The sequence below is a fragment of the Paroedura picta genome, chromosome 7 (assembly GCF_049243985.1).
Source record: "Paroedura picta isolate Pp20150507F chromosome 7, Ppicta_v3.0, whole genome shotgun sequence".
NCBI lineage: Eukaryota > Metazoa > Chordata > Lepidosauria > Squamata > Gekkonidae > Paroedura > Paroedura picta.
In genome coordinates, this window is record NC_135375.1 from 43,923,973 (window position 1) to 43,935,243 (window position 11,271).

Genomic DNA, 11,271 nt, shown 5'->3' on the forward strand with positions numbered 1-11,271 from the left:
ATTTAGCTTGATTTACAGTATTAAAATGATTAACTCTTTTAACTCACAAAACATAAAAAGAGCCTGTCTGGAAGTCAGTAGACCTGTGTTTAAATCCCTCACTGCTATGAAACCTACTGGCTCAAGTTTCTTTAGTGTATCTTACTTCAAAAGGCTAGTGTAAGAATAGAGCAGGAGACATATATGCTGCTCCTCGGAGGAAAGGTGCTTTAACAACCCAACAACAAACTCAAAACTACCTTGTTTAGGCAAAGGATATGAAATATTAAAATATCCCTCATAGAAGTCCAGTAGTTTGACTGCTGAATCCAAGGCATAGTCTGCTTGCTTGATCTTGTATGGAACAGTATATACTGAAACCTGAAAAAACACAGACGTATATAAATTCTGAATGACACTTTTTATTTTAAAAAAACTAATGCTTACCATAAAATGAGAGAAAAGCTTGAAAATTTTTCCATATCTCATTTAGCTATCCCTACCATCCACATAAAGTCAAATTCTTTTGAAAATTTTGATACCATCCTGATCCATTCAAAATAAGAGTTTGCTTCTAGCTAACCACAGTAAGTAGATCAGCCCTCAGAAAAATGTCCTTGTACTAAAATCAACTCTGTTTTGAGGAGGAATATCTTTGTGTTTAGAACACATGGATATACACACTGTGACCTCCGTGAAAACTCTGATATCCAATAAAGGAAGGTGAGCTAAAGATCTGAATGGCGGAGAGAAGGAAAATCCACCCCAACCCGCAATGCAGCAAGTAAGGAATGGAACTTATTATCTTTTTTGCAGTAATTGGCTGGTTGCAGATCGCTGAAGTGGAATAGAGGCATCCCTCATCATACAAATCATTGTGCTCTTGGGGCAGCTGACCACCTTCCCTTCCTATAATGCAGGATATCTCTATAGCTTGGGCAGGAGGTATATCAATAGGTATGAGTGTGTGAGAAGACGGAGGGCTGGACTGGAGGGCTCCCTGTGGTCTCTTCCATTCTGCGTGATTTTGAGGGCTGTTGTCATGGCATGCTCCATGGGGTAGGGTTTAGTTGTTGTGGATTCCTCCAGACAGGAGTCAGGAATGAGCAATAAAGTTCAGTTTAAACTTGAATAATCAGCAATCCTTATTCCCTATGAATGATGGATAGCAAACTTTTTCCTGTAGTTGGAAGCTACTAACCACAAAAGTCTAAACTTTTCTTTGTGCTTTAGGGAGGGGGGCCGAAGCCTCAGAACAAGGGGCTGGCACTGCCTTCATTCTTGAAGCTTCAGATCCCAACCTTACTTGTCATCAGCTACTGAGTCCATTTGTTTTTCCTTCTCATAGGTATTGGAAGAGACCAATGTGATGCATTTCAGCTGGCTACCTCAAAATGGGGCTGTTATTCCCTCTGGCATAGCGCTGTAAACTCATAATTGGAAAATCCTTGGGTTTAGGGGGGAGGAGAGACTGGAGAGATCATGATTTGGAGCAGGGCCAGACACAATAGCATAGAAACCACCATCCAAAGCAGCCATTTTCTCCAGGGAAACTAATCTCTGATGGGTGGAAGTCAGATTAAATACCAAAATCCCAGGCTTTACCTGGAAACTGGCAATAATCCTACTCTCACAACTTCAGAGCAACTGCTTGGACTATTTTCCCGGTGGAATTGCAAGGTTCCGCTCAACCTGGCTCCCCAACTCCTCCCCTAACTGCAGCTTCTAACCACCACCACCCCTTGTATCCCAGTGTGTCTCTGGATGGAGTACCTCTCATGCCACTAGTGGCGTCTCACTGCCAGTCAGAGCAATTTCAATACCTGGTCCTTGTGGGGCTGCATCAACCTCTCACTTTGCTTATTTAATATGGTAATAAAGCTTGGCCAACTTCTGAAAAAACATCTGAAATATTATAATGCTTCTACTTCCTTTATAGTCTTTAATGTGTACTTTTTAAAAATTGGAAATGTATATTATTAGTATAAAGAATACAATTCAGTGATGTAAGAATACCTTAATTCCACGGGAGGTCATCTTTGTAACCGATTTGAAATCTGAAACTATGAAGGCTACCAGATAGGTACTCATCTTTACACTAATCGCAAACTGGTCTTCAATGAGCCATTCCATGATGTTTACCGATTTCACCTAAATTCAAAAACTCCATTACATCTTATCTGTAGCTTAGAATTGCATGTACTACACACATATACATTACATTTTGCAGCTTCATAGCTAAAGCCTATATGCTATTTTACCACCTTTTAACAATTTCAACACTTATGCCTTGGATCCTGTATAGAACTTCCACGGGCACAAGGAGGGAGGGGGCTTTTTGCTGTTCTTCCATGGGAGTCTGAAATGTTGTTCTTGGGGGATGGGGACCCCCCAAAATAGTCTGGGAATCAGAGGTCGGCCAAAGAAGAGGTGGGGAAATCAATTAAAATCATCCCACTTATGCCTTTGGTAATTTAGGCAGGAACCAAGCAGTGGTTACCAGATACTTGCTACAGGTTACTAATACTATAGAGCGATAGTGATCCCTAATGTGGTGTCACTACTGTATTGCCTGTATTTGCTTGCTTCTGGAAACTTGGGAATAAAATCTTAAATATCTTGAATGGAACGGGGAGGGGGAAGATTGTCTGACTTACAAAGCACAAAACTCATCCTGGGCAAATGCATCATAGCCATATACTTGGCCACAGTCACAGGCTTTCTTATGTCTCTAGAAATCAGAACATTCCCTTCTTTTAAGTGGAAACAAACAGAATCTCTCCCCCAAAGCAAAGAGCTGGTCACATTCTGCATGGTAGCCATTTTGTGGCCTTCCTAAAAATTAAAAAAAAAAAAAAAAGCTTGCAAGCTCAACAAGACTGGGAATCTCTATAAGTAGAAGCTGGTTGCTCTCCAGTTCTAAATCAATTAATCCAAGCCTCACAGCCTTCTTGCAGCTTTCATTATGAAGAAGAAGAGTTGGTTCTTATATGCCGCTTTTCCCTACCCGAAGGAGGCTCAAAGCGGCTTACAGTCGTTCCCATTCCTCTCCCCACAACAGACACCCTGTGGGGTGGGTGAGGTTGAGAGAGCGCTGATATCACTGCCCGGTCAGAACAGTTTTATCAGTGCCCTGGCAAACCCAAGGTCACCCAGCTGGTTGCATGTGGGGGTGCACGGAATCGAACCCAGCATGCCAGATTAGAAGTTAGTGCTCCTAACCACTACATCAAACTGGCTGTTTTCATGTTCCCTTTTGATTTGCTTCCTTGTGTAAATGACAAAAAAAGAGTAACAAGAACAGTATGTGCAGTTTAACTGAGTGTTTTTTTCAAGTGATCTTTACATTTTTCTCTGTTTTATCCTTTCTTCCTGAACTAGGCATACAGAAGTAAATACATACTAAAGGCATGTTAGATAATGCATGATGTTTTGGTTCTCTTCTGATCTTGACAGAAAATCTTGCTTTGAATGCTGGTTCATCAAAACAAGGAAAGGCCATTCGTGCAGCTGTTGGTTCAAACTGTGTTACCACAAGCACCCTAGAACCCCGAAAAAGAAAACATTGCTTTAACATAGATGATACACACAGAAATATACTATAAATCATGTAATGATTTATATTAAAACTATATTTAAGAGCGGGCTCGCTGTTATAGTAACTCGCTAAGGGTTAAGTGGGCAGAGAGGTCAGCCCTTAGCTCCCACTCCTGCCCACCCAGCCGGCCAGGGGCTCTCTGCCAACGGGAAGCTGGCGGGGGGAGGGGGGATTTTCCTCAATGCCACTGAGGAGGAGGCGGCCATGACGCCCCCCTGGAGTCTGCGAGGAGCCCCCAGCCATGCTGAATGCCGCCGCGCAGCCTCCTGGGGGCCACCATGGCCGCCGCCTCCTCAGCACCATTGGCTGCGCGCCCAGGGAGGTCTCCCCACCTTGCCTTCAGTCTGCTCTATCCCAGCCATACTGTGGGGATCATGGGGATCCTGTGACTCGGCTGGGAGGCTACATCTTGAAGGTGAGCCTGAGAGAATGGTGGGGAGTCACCCCACTCTCCCCGCCTCACCTTAAGTCTGCTCCATCCCAGATGCACCGCGGGGACCATGTGGATATCGTGACTCAGCTGGGAGGCTGCACGCTGAAGGTGAGCCGAAGAAAATGGCAGGGAGTCCCCCTGCTCTCCCTGCCTCATCTTCAGTCTGCTCTGTCCCAGGTGAGCCACTGGGACCTTGGGGAGGCAGTGGGGGGGGGGAGGATTGAGGCTGCCCTCCCTCCCTCCCTCCCTCCTTCCTTCCTTCCTTCCTTCCTCCCTTCCGTCTCCCCCTTCCTGTCTGCAGCAAGCTTTTTTAACTAGTATTATATTAAAATGAGAAATGTTTAGACTATGTTCAAACATAGTGCCTGAATCCAGCATTGCCAGGATCATATGCCTGCCTCGCTTGGTCTGCTCCCTGTCACTTCTTATGCAAAGATGTTAAAAATAAACTCGTTACCCACAACATACAAAGGCCAATGCGTAAGTCAGCTGGATTTAGTTTTGTTATCTGCATGCAGCCTATGATTTCATGAGCTACCTTTTCTAGCATTTACAGCTGGAAAAACTGCTCCAAGACTAGTTACTTAACAGTGGATTTATTCTGATACTTTTCACTTGTTCTCCATCCCTAGTTCCTACACTTTAGAAAAAAGAAACATAAAACATCTTGCCAAAGGCTTGGAAACTGAGTTGTCCCTGATGCTGCATATGCTTTAGGATTTTATAAATACTAGTATTCTAAACTGAGGTCTAGAAGCACTGAACATTTGTTCCTTCCACTACAATAGGGTAGCCATTTTCTCACACTGTTACTGAAGAAAAGAGCACCAAGCACCCGCAACTACATAAACATAGGGCCAAAATCTGCTAGCCAGGATAGCTAGATAAATATAACTTTAATTTCTAATGTTCTTATGATCATTTTCTCAGACTAACAGTGCCATCTTAAATTTTCTAAGTCAATTGAGGTCAGTGGACAGAAGAGTATAACTATGCTTAAGCTGTCACTGTTAATTACTCATGCTAAAAAGATAAAACAAACCAAGCCATCCATGCACAAGCTGTGATAACAAATACAAGGCTGTACAGAGATGTTTTCACAGTAGGCACTTTAATAGCTTCTTGTATTTCTAGCATCTTCAGTGGATATCAAAGCAACCCACAATTTTTATATTGAAAAAGGGTAATATATTTGTGCTCCCAGAACTACCACATCAGACTCTTTCTAGCGCAAAAGAGGCCATGACTCCCAGAGTGATTCTAACAGCCAACAAGGGCATCTTTAATACAGAATCTGTTCCCAAGAACAAGAAACAGAGCCATCAGTCTTTGAAACTGAACAGCCCCATTTCTTTTCTTTGATTAAAATGGGGTGCTTCCTTTGTTATAGGCTGCATTCACAAGCTGGGGAGGAAAACACCAAAATATTTATAGCATCATTTATTAAAGTTTCTTCAGCCAGAAAAAGTGAGTCTGAGACATTTCTTTTGGTCTTCTATTATTATAGCAGGGGCCAAGAACGTTGCATTCAGGAATACAACAGGCGTTAGATTGGGAGGAGGTGAGGTGGAAGAACTCTACAGATGGCCTCCCCATCCAACCAGGACCTGGAAAGACTGCAGGCAGCTGTTAGGGAACTCACCGGCAGGGGCAGCTCTCATGCAGCAGGGATCTGCAGCCTCCAAGCCTCAGAGGGAAATGGAAGGAGGAGGGGGTGGTCAGGGGTGGGGGAGAGAAGGCAACTGAGTGGCTGCTGGACAGACAGGCAAGAAAGTTGGAGGAGGAGGCACTCAGGGATGGGGACAGCCACCGTGAATGGGTGTTAAACACTGAATGGCACATAATAATGATACATGGTTCCATGTATCCCCCATGTTGTATGTAAACTGCCCTCAGCCATATGGAAGGGCGGTATAGAAATCAAATAAATAAATAAGCCACGAGACACACTCCTCCTGCAAGCCCTTACCAGAAATATGAGGAACAGATAAAAGTTATTTTGGAATCCATGAATACATACAAAGAGAGATGATCAGAAAGGTACATCTACATGGAAATAATGGTTAGCAACAACGGCTGAAGAGGACTTACCTTACTTCTCCTTCTGGAGTTCTGTATGTACTTTTATAGAAGCCATGGAAACTATCTGACAAGTTAGCAGAATATTCAGTAACAATGGAATAGTTCTTTCCAGCTTGCAGTGGTTCATTAGTAAGAAGTGCAATCTGTTCAAATGGTGGATATTCTGAAACAGTTAGTGCTTGCTCAGCATTAATGCCTCCCATTTCTTCTCGGATGGAAGCTTTAGAGATATGGAGATATTTGCTGTGCAAGATGATTGAACTGGTTTGTTGAAGTACCATAATCTCTATTTTGACAAGTCCAGTAAAAGTAAAAGTGGTCAGATTTGGATGAATGAGAAGGTCATAATGAACTGGAACAACATGTTTGGGAAGCCTCACTTTATTCCAAGGAAATGGTTTGCTTGAATGGCCTGTCTCACTATGGTAACCGCGGCTCAATAGAGTTGCAAGATTTAAAATACCCAGAAATAAGAATATTTTCACCATCTTCAAAGCAAAAGTCTGATCTCAAAGACAGTAGAATGCCAAGCTATTCAGATGATTATGGTATCCACAGTTGCAAATCTAGAACAAAAGTTTTTACATTAATTCAATGCATCTACAATTTTTGTTTTTCCTCACTGATGCTTCATTTATAGTCTCACTGATGTCTATGATTGAATCTTCGGACATATTTTTAAACTCCCAGGTCAAAGCACTGTGGAAGGAGGAGCTGAACTGTGCCCAAGGTGCTACTCACCCCAGTAAGGAAAAGAGACAGGCAGTCATATCACAAATGGTTTCCCCTACCAAAGTAGTTAACATCTTCAGGTGGAGGGTCTGCATAAATCTGGCATGTGGAGAAAGACTAAACCCTTTCCCCCAAGTGCTGCAGTAACAGTTCCAATTATGCCCCATGTGCTTTTTAGGGTAACTTGAGTTGCAAATTTTGCAGGAGTTATTTAACATCAACAGCAAACAGATTTGGGGGGATGATGGCATCAGTGCTGACAACATCCAACTCCAGATTTCATTAACTAAGCTGTCTTTTCTGAACAGGACTAGTGCATATAAACTGTGGTCAAGTGATGGAGGTTGTAGAAATTATTGATTTGACTATGACAGATGGGATTGCTGTTACCCTATTCCACCGTGCAGAGCCTAGAATAGTTTCTGGATCCAGATCTATTTTGGAGAAAGCAGGCTAAAATTGCTACTACTGGAAAAAATTATTATAGCTTGCCCTGGGGTTGCCATGCAGCTTCTCTGGCCAACTGATGCACTGATCCAGCATAAAGTTGACCAACTCATTGGAACACAGATACAAGCTTTCGGCTTGGGCACCTTTTCCCATCACTTGTGTAACTCTTCAGTGACAGCTGAAAGGTAGGCAAGTAGTCCTTGGACTACCACACATGAGGAGAACTAGTCAAAGAACTGCTTGGTTCCTCATAACAGTTAAGGAGATGCCTCAAACATTGTAAATAAAGGAATAATCTTATATTTTAATAAATGATTTGCCAAGTATGGAATAATGCCCAAGGCTATGGACCACTATACATACATCAGCTGCCCACTCCCAATAACACGCAATATCTCTCAGCTAACAATTTCTCACAGCAATAAATTTCAGCAGAGGAAGACAATGGTGATTTTATGTCAGCCAGGAGTACCTACCTGACTCTCTTGTGTTATCTCAATGGGCTGGAGGATTAGAAGAAGAAGAAGAAGAAGAGTTGGTTCTTATATGTCGCTTTTCCCTACCCGAAGGAGGCTCAAAGCGGCTTACAGTCACCTTCACATTCCTCTCCCCACAACAGACACCCTGTGGGGTGGGTGAGGCTGAGAGAGCCCTGATATCACTGCTCGGTCAGAACAATTTTATCAGTGCTGTGGCGAGCCCAAGGTCACCCAGCTGGATGCATGTGGGGGAGCGCAGAATCGAACCCGGCTCGCCAGATTAGAAGTCCGCACTCCTAACCACTACACCAAACTGGCTTTGATGTTAAAACCCCAGAACTGCTTAGCAACCCAGTTGCACAGAGCATCTGGGTAGGTTTTCTAGTTTAAAATATCTGATGGGATACACCTGGGATAGGTCAGAACTGGCCCAGGACGTGAATCCAGGACTCTTTGGAGAGTCAGGGGTAGGTTGTTTGAATATGGCGCCTCAGAAGAGTAAGAGGGGTCCCATGGACAAAGCCCAGTTGAAAAGACTTCAGACAGTAGAGCTGGCAGAACTCCCCATACAGGTCAGGCCAAATCTGTGAAGGTTGGTGATCTGAAAGGGAGCAATGGCCATGGCTTGTACCCCGCCCCAAACATGTGTCATCATTGCCCAGATAAATTGGGGCTACCTCTTGAGGGCTATTAACTCTGGTTGGGTAATTCTGGAGATTAGGGGGGCAGAGGTGTTTGTGGGCAGAAATGGGTATAATGCCCTTGAGTTCACCCTCCAGAGGAATTGATCTTTGTCAGATCGAAATCAGTTGTAATTCCAGATCCCCGCCGGGGGGGGTAGCAACCCCTGTCCCGGAGCTCGCAGGGGCGACCCAGCTCATGGGAGGGTGGCTCTGTTGAGTCATCCCAAGCCAGCACTGCCAACTCTTGCCTTGACAGAGGCTGCCTTGGGGGCGGCGAGGAGGGGCACCGAGGGAAAGGAGGGGTCTCTCAACGCTTCGCTTCGTGACTGAAACTTCCCTGTTTTCTGGAAGGGGAACATGATCAGTCGGGAAAAGAGTAAACTGGGGTCCCGGCGACCTTATTCTACAGGGGGGGGGGGAGTCTGACAGCGCACGCGCAGATGGCGGGCGCCAACCAGAGCATGCGCAGTGGGGATGCGCAGCTCGGCGCACGTCGCTCCTCCGCTAAATATCCACCGAGTCCGCTACGGAGGGAAGAAGTTCCTCCAGGCTCGAAGAGCAACCCCCCCCCATCTCCCCTCCCGCTCGGCTGCAGGCCAGCTAGTGAACACAGGAGCCCCCTTTACCTGTTCCCAGGTGGGCGGTGAGGCCGCTGCCTTCTGCACGCCTCGGGCCCCGCGTGAGAGCGAAAGCGAAAGCGAGGTGGCGGGGAGGAAAGTCCTTCCGCCCGACGTCTGCCGCAGCCCCGAGGACCTTCTAGTAGGGTCGGATGATGTGCCTGCTTTCCCTACTCCTTTCTTCGGGCTAATGAGGCATCTCCAAAACCGGTTCTGTCGGCGGAGTAGGAACGCTGCCTAGTTGCTCGCCGGTGCAGGCATCCGCTCCCTCCAGCCGTATGTCCGGAGTTCCAGAACATCTCCTGCCCATGTTTCTGTGGGGCTGGCTGAAAGTCAGCTTCCTCCTTACAGTTTTGCTAATCAGAGTGAATGTTGGGCCCAGTAGGATTAACCAGGTGTGCATACACCTCCCTCAAGGGTTAGCATCATTTATGACAAATTGTCCATGCACATTCAGCAGAGCAGGTCTCAAGTTAACTACAAAACAAAGGGCCCAGGGCCCTTTGCAACTGCCATTTATTAGTTTATTTGTCTTTTTCATTGAGACACTATACCAGTTATTGTATTTGCCTATATATGCATAGGGCAGTAAATTCCCATTCCACTGTGTCTGGGATGTGTGCATGCACACCAACTTACACTTGAATAAAACTTTATTGGTCTTAAAGATGTCACCAGACTGGCAAGACTCTGCGCTCCCCCACATGTAACCAGCTGGGTGACCTTAGGCTCACCATGGCACTAATAAAGCTGTTCTGACTGAGCAGTGATATCTCAGCCTCACCTACCTCACAGGTTGTCTGTTGTGGGGAGAGGAAAGGGAAGGCGACTAAGCCGCTTTGAGACTCTTGGGTAGAAAAAAGCTTCGTACAAGAACCTCCTCCTTCGTGGTTAGAGCTATCCTTATTTTAAAAATTTCTTCATGACATTTGAATATTTGAAATTACAATACTGATTACAGTTACTATCCACTATGTTTGCATTAAATATGAGGGAAACCTTGGTCACTATGGGGTATCCTGTTCTGATGCCATACTGGGTGAGATCATTGAAACTCACTATTAATACTGGTATTGAATTTATGGGAAAAGTTGGTGTGGAGAAAGAGCCAGCTAGTGCTCAGAGCCTGTACTTCTTTGGAAGCTTTAAATTGAAGTATGGAATTTGAAGGCAATGTTTTTCCATCATCATGATGGTTCTTTAATAACTTCTATTTCTGTTTCTTGAAAAGCCTCTTTAGAAGCTGATCAGTGTCAGCTTGTACATCCCACAGTCCACTCTTACTCTTTCTAAAATTGCTGTGTCAGGATTCTAAACTACAGGGACAGGATTTGGCAATGCCTATGTAACAAAATTTCCATTTTAGAGAATGGTAAACTGCTTTTTGGAAAAGACATGTATTTTAGTATTGGAAATAATAAGATGCCTACAAAATAACTTTCATCTTGTTGCCACAAGAGGTAGCTGTTTTCCTACTTCTTTGATTTTGTTATATCTGCAGAAAACAACTACAAGAGAACCATTCATGTTCCTCTTTTTTGCTTAATGTACGCCTGAGTTTAAGTTAAGCAAGTTAAGAACACACATTTTAGGAAATACTCTAGTTGACACTTCCCAACAAATCAACATTACTGCTAATTCAGGAATTAACAGCACAATCTAGATGTTCTTAATTTTTTCTTGCTTTGGGCAAAGCATAAGCTTCCAGGTTTCATTTTTTTTAAATGTCTAACCTCTATTTTTCAGTTCGTGTACAACCTTCTTCCTCCCCAGTTGCTATATTAATACATTAATGTGTTTGCTAGTGTTCAAATGTTTTCTAACACTCTACTACTTTCGTTCTTTTTTAATCCTGTGTTTGTGGTATACTCTAAGCTCTGGGACAGGAAGCATAATTTCTGTGTGGTATATACAGGAACTAGGATTGCCCAGCTCATTATAGGAGCCTGTTGAAAGCTAGCCACATCAACTACTAGCCCACACAAATGTCTATCAGTATACAAGATTTGTTGAAACAAACATATTCCAGAACAAAAAGCATATTTTAAGTCCTTTCGAGTAACAAGTTTAAGCACACAAACATTTTCAAAATGGTAGTCATTTATTTTTATTATTTATATATCACCCTTCCTGAAGACTCCAGGTGGTTTAAATCAAACAGAAACAATACACATAACTTAGTATATAATAATACAATAATAACTGTAACATGAACAAT

The 11,271-nt window shown here is 43.9% G+C and overlaps 1 protein-coding gene across 1 annotated transcript in view; it reads right to left on the reverse strand.

The window, feature by feature from the left end:
* The window catches only part of ERAP1 (endoplasmic reticulum aminopeptidase 1), a 35,061-nt gene extending 25,740 nt beyond the window's left edge, over nt 1-9,321 (reverse strand). Inside the window, exons 1-5 of the mRNA XM_077347668.1 lie at nt 9,063-9,321; nt 6,102-6,658; nt 3,383-3,521; nt 1,996-2,130; nt 240-360 (exon numbers count right to left, since the gene is read on the reverse strand). Coding sequence (XP_077203783.1) covers nt 240-360; nt 1,996-2,130; nt 3,383-3,521; nt 6,102-6,580 — 874 coding nt within the window. The 5' untranslated portion in view covers nt 6,581-6,658; nt 9,063-9,321. The remainder of the gene's footprint in view (nt 1-239; nt 361-1,995; nt 2,131-3,382; nt 3,522-6,101; nt 6,659-9,062) is intronic.
* Between the last annotated feature and the right edge of the window lie 1,950 nt (nt 9,322-11,271).